Source organism: Zootermopsis nevadensis, unplaced genomic scaffold (assembly GCF_977971745.1).
Source record: "Zootermopsis nevadensis isolate Lab colony 2312 unplaced genomic scaffold, Znev_1.0 Znev_ptg000010l, whole genome shotgun sequence".
NCBI lineage: Eukaryota > Metazoa > Arthropoda > Insecta > Blattodea > Termopsidae > Zootermopsis > Zootermopsis nevadensis.
The window spans coordinates 16,307,220-16,328,737 of record NW_028259142.1 but is presented as its reverse complement, the minus strand read 5'-3'; the positions used below and the strand labels follow the sequence as shown (position 1 = coordinate 16,328,737).

Here is a 21,518-nt window from a genome sequence, read left to right as displayed (position 1 = left end):
GCATCTGTCAATATTTGCTGAACATCGGAGGCTGAAGGGGAAAGTACGACATAGTGTTAATATAAGGAGTCAGTAAATGGGGAAGAAGGATTTACTCAGAGTAATTTCGGCAACAGAGTCCGTCATGAACGAATGGTTTTGTGAGAACTTGAAGCTTACGTAAATATGGGAAAAATATGTCTCTTTAATAAGTGATTTCTGTAATTAACGGAGTTTTAAATATATTTGACCTCAAAAAGCAGGAAACAGATGACGCCAACTTTTTCATCTGTGCTAATGACACGCAATTTTTAAACATTCTACCTCTGCTTGAGATGATTTTGAAATTGTTTGCTTTCCCAGGAAACTCGGAGCGTTTCTAGGAAAGTAAGTAGATGTTCATAAAACATTACTGTTGGTCTACAAATTTAAGTAGACCACAGAGACACTTTCTGGAATCCATCGTAAAACCTCTCTAGATGCATTATGTATTTATTTTGCCAGAGAGATCGGTAGGGTTGAATTTGAATACCCACAGAAAAATAAAATGTCCCTAGTTTAAAGAATTGCGTGATTTTGTTTTCATGATAAAATTACCTCATATTGCATTCTCGGATTTACGTAACCTGTTGCCTGCACCGACCTCAAAATACAATTTTTCAGCGTGTCCTTCGTTTTTCTGTTACTTTTCTCATTGTTCAGTTATAATTCTCTTCTGTTTTGTTTTGTAAAACTGTTCATACCGTACAGTACCGTATACAAATATTACAAAAACTAGTTACTTTTACTCCGTATTTGTTGGCTTTTACATACATAATCAAACGCGTCATTTCATTACGATTTTTTTAATATTATCCTTGGATCATCTTCTCTCGTGTGGTTTCCGAATGCTCTACTTGTTGAGTTCATCCGAAATGTATATTAATGCCATCGACACTGGAATAAGTTTTTGTGGAAATTCAACAATTCAGTTAAAATCTTACATATACATTTTAAAGATAAAGGTTTTATTATTTTACACATTGAGCATGTTCCATTCTCTGCGGACTACAGCCTTAAAAAAACACGCGTAAACCGATATAACATTTAAAGTACAGAGATTTTTATTTATTTATATTTGCGTCTTTTTACTAATATTATCAGGTCATATTCATACAACATTGTCAAGTTAGGGATATATTTTGAAACCACCAGACTTCTCCCTTCACTTAAATCCGCCAATTATTGTTTGCCGTTAAATGTCAGGTGTAACCGAGAATGATAATATCTGAGGGGTAAACAGTGTTCCTTCTGGACCCCACAGAATAATTGCAACTTACTTTTCCGGGCGTTATAGGTACACAAATTTCTCACAAATCCTTTATAGTGTATGATTACCTAAATATCAATGAACTTCATCGCTTGGTTAAGAAAACAGCTGAACGCTGGCTTCGCAAAATGGCTGTAGATAAGCCCATAAATAATCGGTGTTTTCCAATTATTACTCTGTTACTTATCTCGCAGTGATTCACATTATCATATCCTTGAGTTTCGTGTTGGTAACTTTGTTGTTACACCGCAACATGCGTTTGGCGTGTTCTGATTTTACAGAGAACACGAAGATAAATGTTTTGCAGAAGTGTTAACAAAAGTACAGCGAAGACAAATCAGTAGTCACAGCCGTACGTCCAGCTGTTGTCTTAAGAGTTATTACAGCACAAAAAGTTACCTTTTCTGTGTATAACTGATACGACCTCATAACATGCAACGATAGCTAAGACTTTAATAAATATGGTGTTTGCTATAATCATCATGGTGACGATCGTACTGCAGCAAGCACCTCTGAAACGTCGGTAAACTTCTACCAGTCAGAAAAGACCTTATACTTGCCTCCGTGAGAACCTGATATCTCACCTACTGTTATCTCGATGAACTCCTTGACATGGGGACTTAATCGGCTAGGAAGAACAAATTCCCCGACCTTTTATGTAAAACCCGAATTGAAGAGACCATTTTGGACGGCCAGCTAAAATGGGAGAATGGTATTATTAAAATTGATCTTAGAAACGTATTTGAGTGTGGTGTGGACTGCTGTATAATGCGAAGGGAAATTTTTCTAGTAACAGCGTGGTTTTCTTGTCGGTCCGGCCAGCTTTTACTTCTCTGTTAACAAGCGCCATAAATACATTTACACAATTCAAAATTCCGTCGTTTCTGCCAATAAAGACATTTCTTTTGTTTTTTGGACGATGGCAAAGCAAGGCCTGTAACTTACATCTTACAGACAGAGACCGGCCAGTGTCGTCAAATGCCTGATTCTAGCTTTGCTTTACTGACATATTAAAGCGGTGAGTGGTGCGTGATGAATTAAGTAATTAAGAAGTTTACATATTGCTAGGAGGGAATAAATAGCGTCTAAACTCGTAAGAATAATTACTCCGATTGTACAAGTCCAGATTAAAGACAATTATTTCCTGAAGCTTTCTTCTTGCGTGTTTGTTAACTTCATAAGACGCATCCATCTGTATGATATTCTTGGACGTCAGTCACATACGCAGTGGACGGATTCTAACGCAACTATATTTATGAATGGCACTAAAATTGTAGGTCTAGCATTAGACTTTTCCTCAAAATGTACCAATTAGTAGGTTTAAATCACAGTTCGGCAACAAGGAAGGACAGGCGATTTTCACTGCCAAGGAAAATACTGTTTCTAAACGAGGAAATCTCGTTTGTTTTTATCTGTTTATTTTTATTTAATTCTTAATGTTATTTGCATAAAATTATCTTGAGTCAAAGGTTAGTTCTCTTACCCAATATTATAAAACTCTGTCCCTGAACAGCTAAATGTTAATGTTCATGTTCATACCAGAAACATAGGTTACTGAATGTTTTCGATGTGTGTAGTGTGGATATCTCAGACTCCTCTGAATAGGCAGAACTTTTCGAAAAAATATTTCTTCCTTTTTCTAGATACAAATCAATCGCACGCATCCTGTAGGAAAACCATTGATGCTGTCTAGAGTACAGGGGTGAGCAAATCAAATCAGCGCTCTGATTTAAAAGTATAAAATTAAAATATAAAACCAGTTTAATACTGATGCTTTATTTTTAAGACCAGAGCTGTACCCGAGAAGATTACCTAATACGGAGATTCGTATTATACAGCCCATTTTTCACAAATTATTAGTAGGGTAATCAAATCAAGAATGTTGAGATGGTTGGGGCATGTGGTACTATTCACGTGAATTTTAAGGAAAGAGGGTGGGAGTGTGTGGATTGATTGCAACTGGCTTATCACAGGGTACAGTGATAACAACTTGTGAACATATTAATAAATTTTTGGATAATGAAAGGCGGGAATGTCTTGACTGATTTCTGCTTTTGAACGTAATTTCATTCAGAACAGTTCTGGTTATTTTTAAATAAGACGCTATCGGAAGACAAGTTAGAGCTAGGAGGGCTTGTCTAATCTTGCACATTGCGTACTCACTGGAATTTAAATATTTTTAACACAATTAATGTAACATAATATATTTCGAAATGTGTTTTCTATCTTAGGATTTTGCATATATTACTGTTCTTTGGCGATATTATACTTATGTTGTTACAAAGCTAATTACACTTAACAACGCAAGACGCATGTACTCGTGTTACTTTGAAGTAAATTGGTTACTTAGACCCTGCATCACGTCCAGAAACGATTCACATGAAGTTTGTTGACTTCAGTAATTAAAGTATACTATCTTAATTATTATTAAACCTATTATGTTCCGTAGCTTCACGTTATTTGCATGACGATTAGCTTTCTGTAGGTTGATTAAATTGGGTTTTAGCTCTTAATTATGTTAGGAATTACAACTTTTTGTATACTTTCTCAATACCAGATTGCATTGAAATCCGCTGAATGGGTTTGAAAATTAAACATGCGAACACTACCTCACCCTTGTACGTTCATTTATACACTTTGTTGAAGGAACGACTAATTTAGCATTGATATCTGCATGCTACGGTAAATTATGTTTCAAATGTTGGTGGAACTGAGGGCGTTAAAGGAAGAGTAGGCTCTTCTGTTGAAACACTCAGGAAAAGCAAATTATTTGCTTCAGAAGATTCGTGAGTGACATATATTGTTATTTTTAAAACTTTGCATATCGTGTAGTGTATTAGAATATAAATAAGCACACAAACAACTATTAACACTATAAAGAAGACGCTATTGCCATACGCGTTTCAACCTTAAAATGTCATCATCAGTGGCATCAGGGAAATCAATTCATTTAATTAAATGTCTATTAAGTAAATCAAGTTTGACGCTTATTTATATTATATATTGTTATTGTCTATGCAGCCCGGTACGACTACATCTTTCGACGTCTGATAAGTATTGATATTATAATTAGAATTACACGTTGTATAATCCTTCTGAGAGAAAGAATAAAGAACAATATCATATTTTTAAGGTACCATCTGCTGTTTATTTTTGTCGTCGAAAATGTATTGTGAATGTTTTACACCCCTGGTGTAGTATGTATTGAAGAGAATGGAAGAATAAGAAGTTATAAAAGGAGGCACCGGAGTGGTTGTAACACGGGGGGTGGGGGGTGGAAACGGTGTCACAACTTATTTCAAAAACGAAGGGATGAAATTCACTCCCTACTGACTACATCACATCTATTCTAGTGCTTTTTTCCTTTGAAAACTAGCTTTCTCAAGTTTCACTGAAATTTCGATCTTTTTTTTTTTTTTAACGATGAGAAAATAGCTGACAAGAATACTAATGGAGTGCGTTTGTAGACGGCTGGATGTACCGTTCTCTTATAGTTATAGTTTTTCTTCATGCGGTTTTTCTTACAATCCTGCCTTCTGATTCCTGGTATCGGAGGTGTTTTCATTTAATGCACAAGATACGAGTATATTACTTCTATTCCTTGCGTGCTCTAAGAGGCGGTAAAGTTACAACTTTTTGTCTCTTTCCCGGGGGATTAAAAAGGAGCGTGAAACTGAACACTAATTTCCCTTTTTTATGTCATGATTAATAATTTTCATATCAGACAAGAATACAAAGTATCCCAATTTCCTGTTTGAATGCGCATGCCCAGAACGTTTGTTATACTACTAGTCACTTTTAGATGTGTACAGAGTGTTTTGATTTTCTTGCAGAGTAATCCGTATGCGTTGAAGGACGGCAGCTCCTCGGCAGACATGTCTGCGTGGACGAGTGCAGGGCTTCAGCCCACCACCGGCTACTACCCCTACGACCCCGCGTTGGCTGCTTACGGGTGAGTAAACACTGAATGCATCCCCTGAAATGGAGTCACAGTGTCTCGGCACAGAAAAAACACGACAGCTTTGCGGGCTTTGGATCACGTGCTAACATGTTTATTGTTTTCTAATTTATGTTCACGATGAAATTAATGGCTTGCTACCGTCCGCTTCAGAATAGACATGACTACCGTAATTATACGTGCTACTTTATTAGATCGACACTTGATTAATGGCTTTGTAGCAAAACAGCTGGAGGGGTGGTCTGAGAACAAAGTGCCGAGGAAGGTATTTAGATCTACGAGGTAGGAGGTAAGGCTCCATTTATTTTAGACCTCGATGTTGAAGAGGGCCAAGTTTCAAGCACTGGATTCTACACCCAAGAAATTAGATTTTGGAAAATACGGAATAAGGTAGTTCGGTGTAATGCATGCTTTAACACTTTGAGAGCACAGCGTATAGTGTAACGTATACATATTATTTCTAAATATAAATTTCATGTTTAGTTTTACAACTAAGCTTATCTATAAAATATATTTAATAACTGAAAATAATTGATAGCCCTTAAACAACTTCCAAAAATCTAATAAAATTTCCGTCATGAACCACTTTAGTCCCAAAATCTTAAAATTTTGTATACCGTGTAGTGTATTAGAACGTAAAATAAACAAACTATTAACACTATAAAATACACACTAGTGCAACTACTGTATTTTTTATAGTGTTAATTGTTTGTTTGCTTATTTTATGTACTTTGGTCCCATCTTGACTTTTGGTGCCCTCACCTCGAGCTCCCCGATTTCAGCACCATACACGATCACACACAGACTGAGAACTTCAACACGGGCACAAACATTTGTCCTGGCTTGTCTGTCGTAGGTCCACTGTTACCAATTGTGAAGTTGAGGGGAAAGAACGTAGTCCCCACCATACAAAAACACAAGAAAATATTTCATTTTGTTCCGTGTCCGTATTACATCTAAACACAATAGCGTGATATCCCCTACATGTTGTCACTTGGTTTACAACTGAAATCAATAAAACAGTAACGCAGAGACATCTATAAAATGAAACGAAAACAAGAAATAACCGATGCGGTCTGACTCTGATGTTATCTGTCGGTGCTGTTATGTGTTTTGTTCGAAAACTGCACGAAGAATGAGTAGCCCTACTTCAGTTGAACATCGATACAAAGCGCGGTTCACATGTTCCCAGCCAGCTTGTGTCGCATTTTTCATAATAACCCTTGAACCCATAATAACGATTGAAGTCAAGGTTGTTTTTAGTATATAAAAACAATCGACAAAGAACGAGGTTGTACTGGCTGTGGAAGTGATTTTGGACCTATTAATACTTGGTGTTTCGCTGTGGCGGGAATCATTTACTGAAAGCCTTCGAGGACAGAACACAGTGGAAAATATTTGAATACAAATAGAGAAAATAATAGGATGAGTGACACACTGAGGGGGCCTCATAAGAAACTTCGTTTGATATTATCAGGCTGATAAAATTATGGATAAGATAGGCGAGATACGTAACACTGAATGCAAGGAAAAGATGCATGACTTAATACGAAAGCATTTTCGAAGGAAAATACCATTTGCGGAGAAAAAGGCTAAGCTGACAGATGATGGGATAACAAAATAGATCTATCCAATAAGGGTATGAATGGCTGAGTAGACTGAACTGGTTTAAAATAGAGTCAAACGATAGGCTTTTATGAGCACGGCACTGAAACGCCGGATTCTATAAGAGTCGGAACTTTCTTGATCATGGAACACCCTCCAGCACTATGGAGTTACTAAAATTACTTTATTCACATAGTCAGGTTTGACTTAATTAACTTTCCAAGGAAAGATACTTTTGTAGAATTATATCCATGTAAGATATTTATCCCCGTAATAATGTTTGAAGCAACTTGTCATTTATTTTCATGAAGCTTTGTATGGATGTTACCTCGTTGCAGTAACTTAAAATTCTTAACATCCGTCAATAATAGCAACATGGTGACTATTCAAACTAATGGTGAGAGAGTCACTAACGCCATTTCATATAGGATTCTGAATGTGTATTATTAAATGGCCTTCAGATGTTGTATATGCAAGTTGTTCCAAGGTCAACTTTAAGAACATGAAGAGAAATTTTTATCTTTCAGTTTTGCTAAAGTAACTAATAACTTATTACAGCTAGGACCCTGATATATGGTGTGGATATTATGTATAAACGTACCTAGGAACTTTGTATGGAACTTTCTTTGTGTTAAAATTGATGGCCTGGGAGTAAGAGTGGGCTAACCCCCACTTTTATTAAAACTGATAACAACTGAGATAACGCTAAGCATTGTTGTTCAAATCCTGCATTGTTGCTGTTATTCCCTTTTGCCAGTTTCTGAAATATACGCAACTAAATATTGGCTTGACAAACCCCACGAGGTTTTTCTCGCCTCTGCATAAAAATGGAAAGTGGTGGTGAGATTACATTTGTGTTTATTCTGTATTTTCCAACTTCTTGGGTTAGTCCACTGTTGCTCCCAGGTCTTCTTTTGCGAATATTTCGATCTGACATCTATCTTGTATAGGATGCTCTGAGAAACGAGGTCCTGGGTAACAAAAATTAATAAAAATTGTAGATTCTAAAGCGTTCGAATTATCACAACGAAGGACTAAAAAAATTCCGAAAGTAGAACCACGTATTTTGCAACCATTCGAGTACTTACTGAACGTCTACAAATTTCTTAAACAACCTACTTCATGTTTAAAGGACCGATCGAAATTGAATATCGTGAAGCGTTCCAGTTCCGAACTGTTTGAACTGACGGCGCTACGGTCTTCTGGCTGTGGGACAATATTTACTCGCTCCATGTTTCATCTTGCCGACTGGCTGTTATCACCCCAGATATGAACATCTTTACGCTGCTCCGCCAATCGCCGAGATTAGAGCGAGCCAATGACAGGGCTTCCCTTGAGATCGGTTGCGCGGAAAATGGTGCGCGGCCTCCTTTGATGAGTCGGCCCTTGTCATGGACGATCGACATACATTCACAAGGAGCAGCCTATCTAACCAGGCGGAAAGCGATGAATGTCGTCTTATATCCCACCCGGCGTTCCTGAATGTCCTCTACATATGACGAATTCTCAGTCGTATATGATTTTGGGACCATTAAAACCGCGACTTGTTTTCCGAGGGCCAGTGCCTAGCTATCCCACTTCATGCGGTACTAATTACTAGCCTACACAGTTAAGTACTATTACTCTAAATGAGTTTAATTACAATGTAGAGATTCACATCTTTATGTGGTGTTAAAATCTAAGACATTAAAATCACCCACGCTGAACATTTATGCAGAGTACACTTGAATAAATCTAGTTCCGGCCCAGAAAGGGTATTTATTACAGAATTTGTAAGACGTATTACTCTAATTTTAGTTAGAAAGTGTGACTATTTCCTATTCGTACTTGTTTTCAGATTTTGCTTTGATAGTTTATCACCACATAATTTTCGTGTTTAAAATAAGGTTATACTTCTCCTTTGTTTTATATCCTCCTGTAAACAGACAACTCACTGCTGAACCAGTCGCGGATTATTCAGTCATTTCTGCCACTTCTTCGAAACGTCTCTGGAAATAATTTAAAGCTTTAACCCAACTTTTTGATATTTATTCTTTTTTTTGTGATTGATGTATTGTTTCCGAAATTGGGCATAGTTGAAGGATAATATTAAAATTAATATTAGGAATTAGTTCTGGTGGGAGTTGATTGGATTTATCTGGCTCAGGATTGGGACTGGTGGCGGTTTTGTTGTGAACACGGTAATGAAACTTCGAATTCCATAAGGAGGGGGAGGAATTTCTTGACTAGCCGAGAGTAGTGTTAACTTCATAAGACGGACACTCCTCCATGGCGTTAGTTATGTTAAGACTGCAACCATGCAAATTTTCATTTCAGTATTTTAAACCTGTTTGGAATCTTTAAGACAGTCCAAATATATGACAGAGTAGTCAAATATAATTAGGTCACTAAATCGCGTTATTTTTAATAGATTATTATATTTAGTTTCTGCTGCTCTTGGTATTAGACGGTTCAGTCGACAATGAGTATAACATTAAACTTATTACAAAGAAACGAAAGATTGAATTAATTTAACGGTATGAAATTCACATAAAAGGTTAAGTGCAAGTGTCTTATGAGGAATGCTGCTTACTAAAATTTTATGGGTATAAAATAGTTTTAGTAATATTAAACAAGTCTCACTACACAATGCTACCGAATGTCACTCATTGGCATCTGGAACGCGTATATAATCTGAAGTATTCGAAGGAAACTGGACGTCATAAGTTCCTGTCAGGAAGTCGTATTTGGAGAAATAAAATCTAAAGAAAACAGGTCGAGCGGACTTAGCATCTTCAGTGCCATGGTATTTTTAGACGTGGTTTTTGTGTGGTGCTATAAACATGCAAATTTTTTTTTTCTATTTAGGTCTTGGTGCAGCTAGTTTATTGCCCAGCACCGCTGTTAGTACGGTATAGAATTTCGGTCGTTTATAGAGCAATATAGAATTAATATCCCATAACAACAGTTTAAGGACTTCGCCATAACTCTTAACCATTATTGTCCTTGTAATAATTACCAGTGTGCACTGTAGTAATAGCACATAGCCGGTCTTTTGTTTTGCCATGACATTGCTAGTGGACAGTAATATGTAGTTCTATTAATTCCATGGTTCGACATTATGGCAGTACAAAACTTCTCACAGAAATGTGACAGCGACCACCTTCCAGAACGAAAAATAAGAGTTCTTTCCTCAGGTATATGGCAGGTTAAAGAACGTCAGATTGTTTCTGAATGAAACAACTTTGATTCTTGATTTAGCGAGTATTGAATGCATTATGGCCGAACAAGTTTACAATCACGAACAGATTAATACCTCTTCCATTTTGTGTAAGAGTGGCAAAATCTTAGGATTCCTGAGCGAACAGTCTGGGTTGTTGCGCCACGTAGTCGGATAGAAGTTTATCGACGTTTCAGAGGTGCTCATTGCGCTGATGATGGGACAGAAATCCCTTACGAAACGTCTGTCAGTCTGTTCTATGTCACAGAAGACAGCCTTTTTCAGACTCGTTGCCACGAGAGCTCGGACTTCTCCAAATATTTTGGAATTTCCGACCTTGTAACCTTGCTTGCAGGAGAAGTGGTTTGGCTGGGGCTTTTGTTTTTAGAAAAGACAAAATGGCTCTTGCCACAGCTAGTTGTAGCCGAGTTATTGATTGGCGGACGCGAGACGACGCGTGGCGCCTCGGGGAGCCTGTATACCTGGTGGGGTAGAGGAACCCAGGCGGAGGACAACTGATTGTAGGCTAGGATCGCTTCAAGTCTTTCTCACCGCTGACGACTGTCAACATCCGACGATACTAATAAGGATCCTTCTCTTTGTTTCTTACCGTTCTTTCTTGTATTTCTTCGTCTTTATTTGTTTTCTCTTTGTATCCTTTCTTTAGCGACTCTTGTCTCCTTCAGTCATTACATAATCTGGTACCAGTAACAACAAAACTCACTCTTGTTTATTACTGTTAATCCGTCTTTTGCTTCATTCTTTCTGTTTCTTTCTTGATTCTCAGTTTATTCTTCTCCCGCAATCGTAATTCGGTGTTTTTAATAAAGCTAACAATACTTGTCTTCATGTTTCTCACAGATCCTAGTTTTATTTTTACCTTCTTCAATTGTTTTATTTCTTTCTTGTCTCTATGTTTATTCCCTGTTTGCTATTTCCTTGGTCTGTCGCTTTCATGCCAGTAAAAAAATGCTGCATCTCTGCCATTACTTCGGAAACGTGGCTCCAACAGCTGCGTGCGTGCCGAAGTGAAAGATAACTCAGGTCCACTGTATAATACCGTATTCTCGGAGTGAATCTCAACTTACACGTAACCGTCAATGCTGGCCGACTCCAGAATATCGTATCGTTCCTTGTGGTGACCCCCCGTACAACGCTGAAGGTTTGTTTCCTTCTTCTGCGGGCTTTCTGTACGGTCAAGGCGTTGGGGCGGACCAGGGAAACAGTGTTTTGGACTGACTAACTGAGCGGTTTGGAATTCTGCAAACACTAGTCATCACTCCCACTTTTTTTGATTTATGAATATATGTATTTAATATTTATTTGTTTGTATATTAGGATCCCGAATTCTAGTTGGCATTTGTAAGCCGTGGCACGATTCGCATCTTTATTTTATTCGGATCGAAGTACCAGGCTTTTGGGTAAATGAGCGCAAGAGTGGCACCAGCCACATTGCTGTCAGTTTGCCGGGATAATGTGAGGGGTGGGGGAGACCGTGGCGGAGGTACAATATTGTTAAATAGTTTGTACGCTGCTGAATCCCAACAGCGTACGTTTGTTTTGTCGTCCAGTGCTATTGTTCTAAGGAACATTTTAATATTATCCTACTACCATGCTTAGGCATCTTTAAGGGTATACGATTAACAATTATTTATTTTAATCCGTCTGATCACAATATAATTTTTATTTAAAATTTCTTATAATTGAGATAATAAAATATCATTCATGTTTCATATCGATTGATCGATTTACATTTCGGAACATTTACACATGTTTCGGTTTTTTATAAAACCATCATCAGGTGTAAAATATATCTAAGAACTTAAAACTCAATTATGATTTCTGTAGTTTTTTGGTGATGTTTCATTACGTTTGTTTTTCCATTTTTGGGCGAAGGTGTTGTTTTTCTCAAATGTTATTAGATGTACATACCAGCCAAAGATGTAGGAGTGAGTGTCGCGATATGTCCAGAAGTACTAGTGTCTTCGAATAGGTGTGGGTCAATTATTATTTATTTTGTGTTTTCCACCACAAAATGTCGCGGCCGAGGAGTATTCCTGCTGTGTGTTCGAAAGTTCCCGGATTCAAATCCTGAGGATTTTGGTAGTTTTCTCCAGTCCCTCCAGGCAAATGTCGGAGTACTAGGCCCACTTTAAATTATGAGAGGATTGTTTCTTCTCATATCACTTTCAAACCATCGCCAAAATTGTGTTCGCGTTTCTCATTTCTTCGACGAGTGTTTCGGATTAAATTGTCATTCAGACCCATATTTTCAGGAGATGTAATTGGGCGCGACCAGAAATCATGTAATACATTTATAAACGTCGCGATTTGTAGTAATATAGCTCCGCTGGAACGATCGATAAGAAATTCAGATAAGCCTTATCACTGATTTACAAATTCCCCGTAAAAGCTGTTGCTTAAAATGAAAACGCCAGGGCTGCAACTAATGAAGCACAGTTCTTTATTCATGACACATGACATGACATGGTTAGTTTATGTTATACAGCGCCTCCTAACCAGCACGTAGATGTTGGTTTTCGTATTGTTGTTAATCTCTTATGCGGGAAGGCTACATTTGTGTCACTTGGAATGTTCTGTATTTACACCGTCAGTATGTAATTCCCTTATTGTTATCTATTACAGCAGGACATTAAAGATAGTCTACTATACACAAACTGCGTTTTGGGGAATGTGCTCTGAATAACGTGTTCCAGAATGAATAACTTATGACGACTATTTCTCCTGATAAAATCTGAGGTTCTCACGTCGGTGAACCTGTCGATGTTGGTCTTCTGTGTTGTAATTTCGCGTAGACTTGCTGTAGACAGCGTGTTCCCGCGAAACATTTTCTATGGACGATAAAACGTAGTGTTAAAGGACCAACTTCAACACACACACCCCGCACTCTGTAGTCTATATAGAACGATGTAAACGTAGCTGTGGGGTATAATAACCCAGTCACGCCTTCACTTATGTTCCTGTCATTGACGTGTTGTGGTCTCAGGTGTTCGCTTGAGGAGGGGGCTGAAACTTTCTTCGAAACGTCCGTAAATTTTTACATTTTCGAAACAGCGCTCTGAAATTCTGTTATTATTCCTCTTTAATGGCGTTTCTGGTCTTGGCTGTTGCGTCGCAGAGACCTTCTGCGCACCTCTCTCTCTCTCTTCTATTCCCCGATATGGCACTTGGCCGGCCATTTTGATTCGCACCGAACGTCTGTACTGCATCATTTTTCATTTCACTACCTGAAATTTATCAGACAATCTACAAAATCTACTGCATTAAGACGAATGTATTTTTTACAGAACGTACTGACTAATATGCTTTTAACGCATAACAAGTTCTCGAGGGTGTGATATGTATATTTTAAGATATAAGATCACACGAAGCTAACAATTTCGATTTGTCTAAGGTATATGAAAAAACCTATCGTTGTAGTGTTGGGTCTAAAGTAGTTCTGTAGAAGCTGATAGTTACACAGCTGAGAATGTTTTCTTGGCATGGAACCCAATCATCCGTCATAGTGTTCACGAAAGTTCTGCATTGATTCTGCTGGCATCATACAAGTAAACCCAGTCTGCATCTTCACAACCCATTACTGTAACATCAATTTTATATGTGGTTCATTAATACCAGTAAGTGTAGCGGACCTGCAGTGGGTCAGGTGTTACAAAGAACAAAATTTCGCGGGTTTTGGTGACATCCAGCCGGAGGAAGAAGATAGTCTATTTCTGTTTCTATTCGGCGCTGAATTAAGCATGACGGCCTGCAAGCATAATTGGAACCAGCGCCGTGGTATCCCCAAGATCACTTTGTGGGCACACGGGTAAATAATGAAACTTGCTTTTACTACAGTAGGAACTTGCAGGGGTTGGGGGGGGGGGGGACGCCCTCAGCTGAAATGCGTTCAACGAACACCGCAGACCTCGAGTTTACGTGTCACTGCCAGTGACTGGGGCTGTGATTCTCACGCACAAACCGTGACTGACAAGAATCGAAGCAAACCCATTTTTGAGGTCTCACATCTTCCGTGTACGTTATCTGCGATTTCTTGTCCGGCCTTCTTTCTTTCTTAGCATTAACTTTATTCTCGCAAGTAAATCTTTTATTGCAGAGCTAATTGTACTTCACTGTCATTATTTATCTGCAAGGCCGTGGTCTAGGCAACACGGAGTTTTCCTCCGGGGGCTTCCCCGGTTTCTCCGTAGCATCCCAACAATTACTCCATTCACACACAGAAGAAGGCAATGGCAAACCACTTCTGGATCATCTGCCAAGAACGTATATGAACAGGTCCCAGTCCGAGAAAAAGATGGAAGGATCCTGTTCATATGGACCTGTCGTCAGACAGAACACTAAATAAAATAATATTTTAATACTTTAAAGCCCAGTGGTAACTCCATCTACCGCCTTCCTTTCCAATCTGTAATTTGCCCAGAGATTGTATTAAGAGTCGTATATTATTATTCTGAATGCAAACAGCAACTACTTCCCTGAACAGCATTAACCATCTGCTCGTTATAATGGTAAAAGGTTGTATTTTCATTGCGGCAGGAACTGAATTTTGAAACATGAGTCTCGTCTTCAAAGGGCTAAATGTACACGACATCTCAAACTGTCTCGAATAAGATCTGTGAACTCGGAAAAGCGGTTGGTAGAACAAAAGCAGGCTGTAGTGCTTTTCCGCTCTTTCTCATCGCCCTGATGATGGAGACAGTACGTACACTAAAACATCAGTCGAATTATGTAGCATTACACGGCCCAATATTTCATACTAGCCCCCGTGAGAACCTGAAATTTCACTCCATTACGTAATATCACAAAGCCGTTACTTACTCCATCTCGTTTTTTCATATGGGCCTACTTTTAGAGATCTGAGTTTCTCACCGCGGTGTGGATGACAATGTTATTTTGGGCTTTGGTGCATTGTAGGCTCATAGGTAGCTATTCAGAGAAAAATAGTCTTGCCTCTTTGGGAATAAATACTGTCTCTATCTTCAGGGATGAAGATTGACTTCAGTCCTGAAGATGGATACGGTATTTTTCCCGAAACGCTGGTATCTGCGTATGAATCTACATTTACAAAAATGCACAGAATACTACATCCCCAGGGTGAATACGATCGGTTGGAGTAAATTTCGTCAGCAATCGTCGAATGACAGCACAAGTGTGTGGTTTTGTTCCATTCATCTCCATCTGCGAACAATGGGGAACAAACTGCAGGTCTCTTAGCAGCAAACAAACACCAATAGGTCGTTACTACTGCAACGAGATATATCGATAGCATCTCTCGTTCCACTTACGGCCAAAGGCGTGAACCGTAGAGGGGGGGGGGGGGGGGGGCGACAAGACGCTCTCTCCGACCTGCAGTTTCCTTCTTTTCCTACTCACACTCTCCCTTCCACGGCCCACGTCTTTTCTTCATTTTCGTGTTTTTTCACTCCTCTTTACCCTTCCATATGTCTTTCTCTGTCCCTTTTCTATTTTATTGGTCTCCAATGGCCGCCTTTCTCTTGTCTGTCTCCCAAAAAGAAAAGAAGTCTGCTTAACAGGGGATGAAACCACTCCACCCATCATTAAACCCGCTGCAATGCACCGGGGTTTAAATTAACGTTAGAATGCTATAAGGGACATGAGGCATTTCTCCTTCTTTCATTTCGCCATTAGTCTTTGTCTCTCACAAGAAGGGTTGTCAGAACTCCGTTCACTATTTCTCAACCGTATGAAAGCGGAAGTTTTAAAACATCGAACTCAATTGGGTTTTGCATTGTATTTGGACGGGGTATATAGCACGCAAGGAGGAGAGAAGAAACGCGTACAGGACTTTTGTCGGAAAACCGAAAGGAGATAAGTGAGAACTGGATTTATGTATCTGGCTCAGGATAGGACCCATGGGGTGTTCTTGTGGACGCGGTGACCTCCATAAAGACGGACAATTTCTTCACCAGATGACAGTTATCGACTGTGAAGATGGAGTTTGCATTATGAAGTCAGGCTGACTTCCTATTCTGCGTCTTTAGTTTTAGCTTGATATTTCGCACACAGAATTTAGTAAAATATAAAATGCAACATGCACGCAAGAAACTAATCCGGAACACAATTTTCAGCGTGGATCAGTCTCGATACCGTCTCTGAAATACAATCAACTCAATCAGGCCTATGCCCGCCTCTTGAGACATGAAAACTAATGAGAAGTCCTTCTCTGAAGAAAAACCTTATCACAGTCGCACTTGTACCACGCTCCGTATTCTCAGTGTAAGAATATGCCTAATGAAGAAAGTGGCTTTGTGAGGCTGAAATACAAAATAAACTTCCAATGGCTTGTCTTATGGTCCCCCTGTTTGAATGCTGAAAGGACGGCATGAAGCTATCATTTCTTTATTTTCTCGTAGTTGTTCTGGAGTGAAATGCGAGGGGAGGGGGGGGGGCGTCGATCGATCGGTTCGCCATTACTGAGAGAGGCTGCGAAGTCGCACACAAACCCTGGCGGAGATATATGTCAAACTGAGAGCAGGCAGGAACGTAATAAAAACAGGAACGCCAACTGTGTATAAATGTTTAAGACAATTACCACAACAAGGTTATCCATTTGCAAACTGAACCTACTTGTGACTTGCACATGTATGAGGAATTCAATATTAAACAGGAGTGGAAACTAAATCTATTTCAACAGTTCTATGAAACTACAAAACGCACGCTATTATGAACATGCCGAAGGCAAACCTTGTTATTTTTCTATAGAAATAATAGTCTTACCTCTCTCTGCCTTCGTACGGGCCGGAGCGTTTGACGTAAAAGGAAACGAGAAGAATGGATGGCAGAAATGCGTGTTATGATTACAGAGTAGGATAAAAATTGTTGAAAGTGACAAATTTTCACGTGAAAAGGCGTTCAAAACCCATGTTTCGTCGCAGATTTTGAGTGATCCTTCACTGATTACAGGTGTGGGGAAGATAAATTGGCCATGGCGATTATGAAAAAAATTCGCTTGTAGAGTGAATGAAGTAATGCTATTTATACAATTTTCTCCATTCGGACTATTAAACTTACTAATAACATCGAACCGGCTTAGAAAAACTTGTTGAAACAAGAAGTTCCAGCTATTCTTCATTTAGGTCTATATGAGTATTGCAGTTCTTCTGAGTTACTCTGTTGGGTGCAAAGTTTGCAGGTTCGAATATCTGACGAGTTAATGAGGCAGCAGTTAACATATCTACTAAAACTTTATAACAGTATTGTCAATGCCACAGAACTTATTATTGTATTCTTAGAGCTGATAAAAGGAAGTGGCACCAAACGGTGGTACAACGAAACAAACAAACAAACATATCGTAATTCCTAAGGCCTCGTTGCCACCCACTGCGTCGTCAATTAGTTTCTAGATAAAGTACAGCTGTTTTATAACTGTTCTGTTGGCAGTAAACTCACCAGCACACGAGATACGCGTATGGTTACTTTGTGCATTTCAAATAATAATATTTGCAGAGCAAAGATGTCGCGAAGTTAGGAGCTATTTAAGTTGGTTACAAAACATTCCGTCTGCAGTGAAACCAGAAGATGTTTACATGGGTCCGGCAGCGGACCCCATATGGACAATCCCCGCTCTTGCGAATAGTTACGTTTCTGGAGTCAGTTCGTTAAAGAGTCGCTACGTTTCATAAGCGCAATGTTGTGACCGTGGGGTTCCGTTTACAAACGCCCGAAAAATTATTCACTATTCGTAGAACGTTTTCTTCCTGTCAGTCATGATTAACAACGTATAAACCACAAATTGGCTGACAATAAAGAGCAAAACGTTTCAGAAGAGGCGTAAGGCGAACTGGCTCTTTTGCGTACCTTGGCTACTCTCACCGGGCGACGTTGCGTCCTTTGCGGTTTCGTCAGCACGTGTTTGATTTTATTCGGAAGATTTCGGATGAAGAGTGGAGGGTTTGTGCTTCACTATAAATGTTTTTATGAGCGGAATTTCATAAGGCAAATTTTCGTAAATCGAGAGAGAATTTCTTCGATAATTAGTAGTTCGTTTCATTGCCCTTACTGCAGAGGAAGGATAACAAACTGCCTCCATTCCTAGGGCAGTTTTCTCATGTTGCAAATAGGCTATAATCAAGCCTCTGATCCACATCTACAAACCTAATTTTCTAAAATTCGTATAGAAAACTCACCCATTCCCCCACTTTACAGATTCTATAAAATGAGCTATTTCCTTTAAGTTTTTTTCGATCAAAATTCTGTATGCATGTCTCATTTCCCCCAGAGACAAAACTAGAGTTGGGTAAAGGGGTCTGAAACTCTCGGGCGAATAAGCCTAATCAATTAAAAGAAAAATTTCACTGAATTTTATCAGGCGTAAGTTACAGTTCAAATACAGTGATTAAGAATATCCTCACCTCCGGAGAGAGAAGCGTGAAGCTGGTCATTCATTTCATCTACTTGTGGGGTCGAGAGTCCTTGTTGATATTCTGCGCTCCTTCATGACGTCTCGTAGTCACGGCAACAAATTTACCTTCACTAATGTTTCTTTACAGTTTTCTCGCTGTTTTTGCATCTTTCTCGTTTTAACAATTCGAGGGTGTTTGTAACCTCACTTCTTACATTTTATGTGTTCCTACTACTTTCGACAAGGGAGTGGCTATCCACAAAATTGTTCTGTTTTTGGTATTAAGATCCACAATCTCAGTACCACCCCTTCATCTCGCGAGCTGGTGGATATAAAATTGCAAAGCTGCTATAAAATCCAAGACGGCGTCGTCTTGAAGAAACCTCCCCTCGTGCGGTTATTCTGTCCTTAACGTAATCGATTTTAGGAGACTTTGAAATTCATCCGACCCCATCAGCTGCTCCCTCCTTCCAGTAGCGGCTTAAAACCCCGCAGCGTAAGATGAGGGAGAAAACGAAGTTATCATCGGATGGAACATTTAATTTGAATAATTCCCTGTTCTGCCGAACTTCCCACAAGCGGAGCGTCTGTCTTACAGAAACACGCCAATTGAACAGAGTCTGGACGACAGGGATTCGATTCTTGGTAGTAACCTTGCCGTCGCGAAAGCGAGCGCCAAGCCTCTTATCCGGTGGGTGCCGGGGGGACTTCCCCGAGTGTTCCGAATCATCTCGTAATACGCTCAAAGAAACAGGCATACGAGATCTTTGCTTAAGTGGATGCAGTAGTCCATGCACCACGACTCTAAAGGGTTGTTAATTTTCGTAGTCATAATAAATACCGCCGGTCGGCGACTGGAACAAAAGACGCGAAAAGCCAGATTGTCGGGAACAAAGAATGGAGATGTGAAGACAATGCGATCGGCTTCAGACAATGCTCGGTTTCAACACCCATACAAATTTATTACTTCAATTCATTCTTTTGTCACCAAAGAGGAACCATAGAGCTGGCCATAATTATATATTTATGATGGCTTATGAATTTAATATCCGATGAACATTTCAAAATACCGTGCGCTTTGGTTTCAAGTGAATAAGAGGGAAACGAAAGGTTGTTACTTTATACAGAATTATATACGCTTTAGATCAGGGGAGGAGTATCCATGTTAACCGTGTTAGCCCGGCTCACACTTTGAAAAACCAAAAATAAAGTTTTCTGTCTACGTTTTGTGGTTCAGTGTTACTCTGTGCACTGGAACGCGTAAAAACCGATGAGATAAAATTCATCGTTAGCCAGCTGCAGCCAACCAGACGTTCGCGGCGAGCGTAAGCCTCAACTAGCTGGCTGGAATCAAGGTAATTATGGTAACGAAGATGAACGTAGTAACCATGATAACCAAAATTAAATCAGCTATTTTAATTAAGGCCACCTGGTTGCTATAGTAAACAAATGCAACCATGGTAACCATAATACCTATGCTTAAAAGGTAGCGTCAGCTGTACTCATTGTAACCAAGGTGTCATGGTAACGAAGGGAAATGTAACTCAGCTGTTCTGGAGTTGCGTCATGCGGACAGACGGACGGACAGACACCACGAACTAATAGGCGCGTTTTAGCAACTCTTAGTTGGGAATCCGCCTAAGAATAACATTTTTACCTGTAAGAAAACACATCGTTACAGCTATAAACTGTTATCTTAATCTTCACGAACAAGTATGATCTTTGTTTTGAGACTAAGTGAAACCGTTAACCAAATATTCCTTTCTGAACGGCGTGCTACGCATATGGAACTATATAAAGCAATGGCGGTTTTAGTCCGGTTGTATGGGTGTGGGAAGTGAGTGGCTGATAACTTAAGTTAAAGTTTAAACTAATAGGCTACTAGAGTAAACACAAACCTTGGACCACAGTGAATGCACAGTGCCTTTGGATTCAATTTATATTTAATCTCTGACATGTCACGGATCATTGCTCACGCCTTGTGGTGGTGATGGTGCCCTGGGAAACAAGATCCTGTAGTATTTACGTCACAATTTCTCATACGCTACAGTCGCTGATACCGCAACATTCCATTGGACAAGATGCGAGATCAAAAACCACAGAAACGGCGAAGAATTAACTAATGCCCACGTACAGTTTAAAGAACTACGGTTGCTTCATTTTACTTCTAGCTTATTTGAAACATTTTCCGAGAACGTGAGGCTATTAGGCCTTTGCGCTCCTGTACGTACAGACTCGATCGTGCACAATGCATAGTTACGATACGTTGTTCCTTCGGACAACATAAAATAATACGATGCGCAAAAACTATAACACTTTTCAAGCACTCGCACTGATAAGCTCGGTGTACGCCCCAAAATGAACAGATAATGGCTATGACGCAAGTATTAACAATTTTGTGACCATATCTTTAAGGCAAGTGGAAATTAAAACTATTTCTATCGCAGCTAAATTTGGAACAATGCCCCAAATTCAGTTTCAGGTTAGTTATACAATAACTAGCGTTAGGTCTAAGTGGTCGTCGTATCATAAAGAAGTTCCTTAAAATCAGCACCTTATGACTGTTGTTAAGTGAACCTGAAGGTTAAGTCGGTGACTTAAGGAATGCTCGAGTTTATACTTAACAATACAATTGAACACACGAACTTGTGGTTAATAGTAATATTCACTTAAATCATCATTAAATTATCCTGTGAAGGTATGCAGAAGTGTGATAAGTCTATATAAGTCTGGTCGAAACATCGAAGATTTGACTAATATAAGGGACAGTTAGGCAACTTTAATTTATCTCCACTTTTACGTGGGTGGGACGGTTTCTTTCTACTTTTCTTGAATGTTCACTGGTTTGAGTCTCCAGGGTTCAAAGAAATTACCTCACCCACATGTAAAATCGCGTAGTTTTATGAAAGGGGCTTCCCCCCCCCCCCAAGTTTTTACGTCGTAACCGTAGTCAAGTCGAGACTAGGGTTTATACAAAAACCGACTTTTGAAAAGAAACCAGTTTTCGAATTCCAGTATTTCCAAAAAACCGGTTTCCGAATTAAAACAGTAAAAAATATTTATACTTATTTTAAAAAATTTCAGT

The 21,518-nt window shown here is 39.2% G+C and overlaps 2 protein-coding genes across 3 annotated transcripts in view; one reads left to right on the top strand and one right to left on the bottom strand.

Moving 5' to 3' along the window:
* LOC110830296 (ankyrin repeat domain family member sosondowah) overlaps positions 1-21,518 on the bottom strand; it is a 369,880-nt gene that overhangs the window by 156,688 nt on the left and 191,674 nt on the right. The window lies entirely within an intron of this gene.
* LOC110830290 (homeobox protein caupolican) overlaps positions 1-21,518 on the top strand; it is a 125,579-nt gene that overhangs the window by 72,301 nt on the left and 31,760 nt on the right. For both annotated transcript variants that reach the window (XM_022065012.2, XM_022065013.2), the window contains exon 3: positions 5,122-5,240. In XM_022065012.2, coding sequence (XP_021920704.1) covers positions 5,122-5,240 — 119 coding nt within the window. The remainder of the gene's footprint in view (positions 1-5,121; positions 5,241-21,518) is intronic.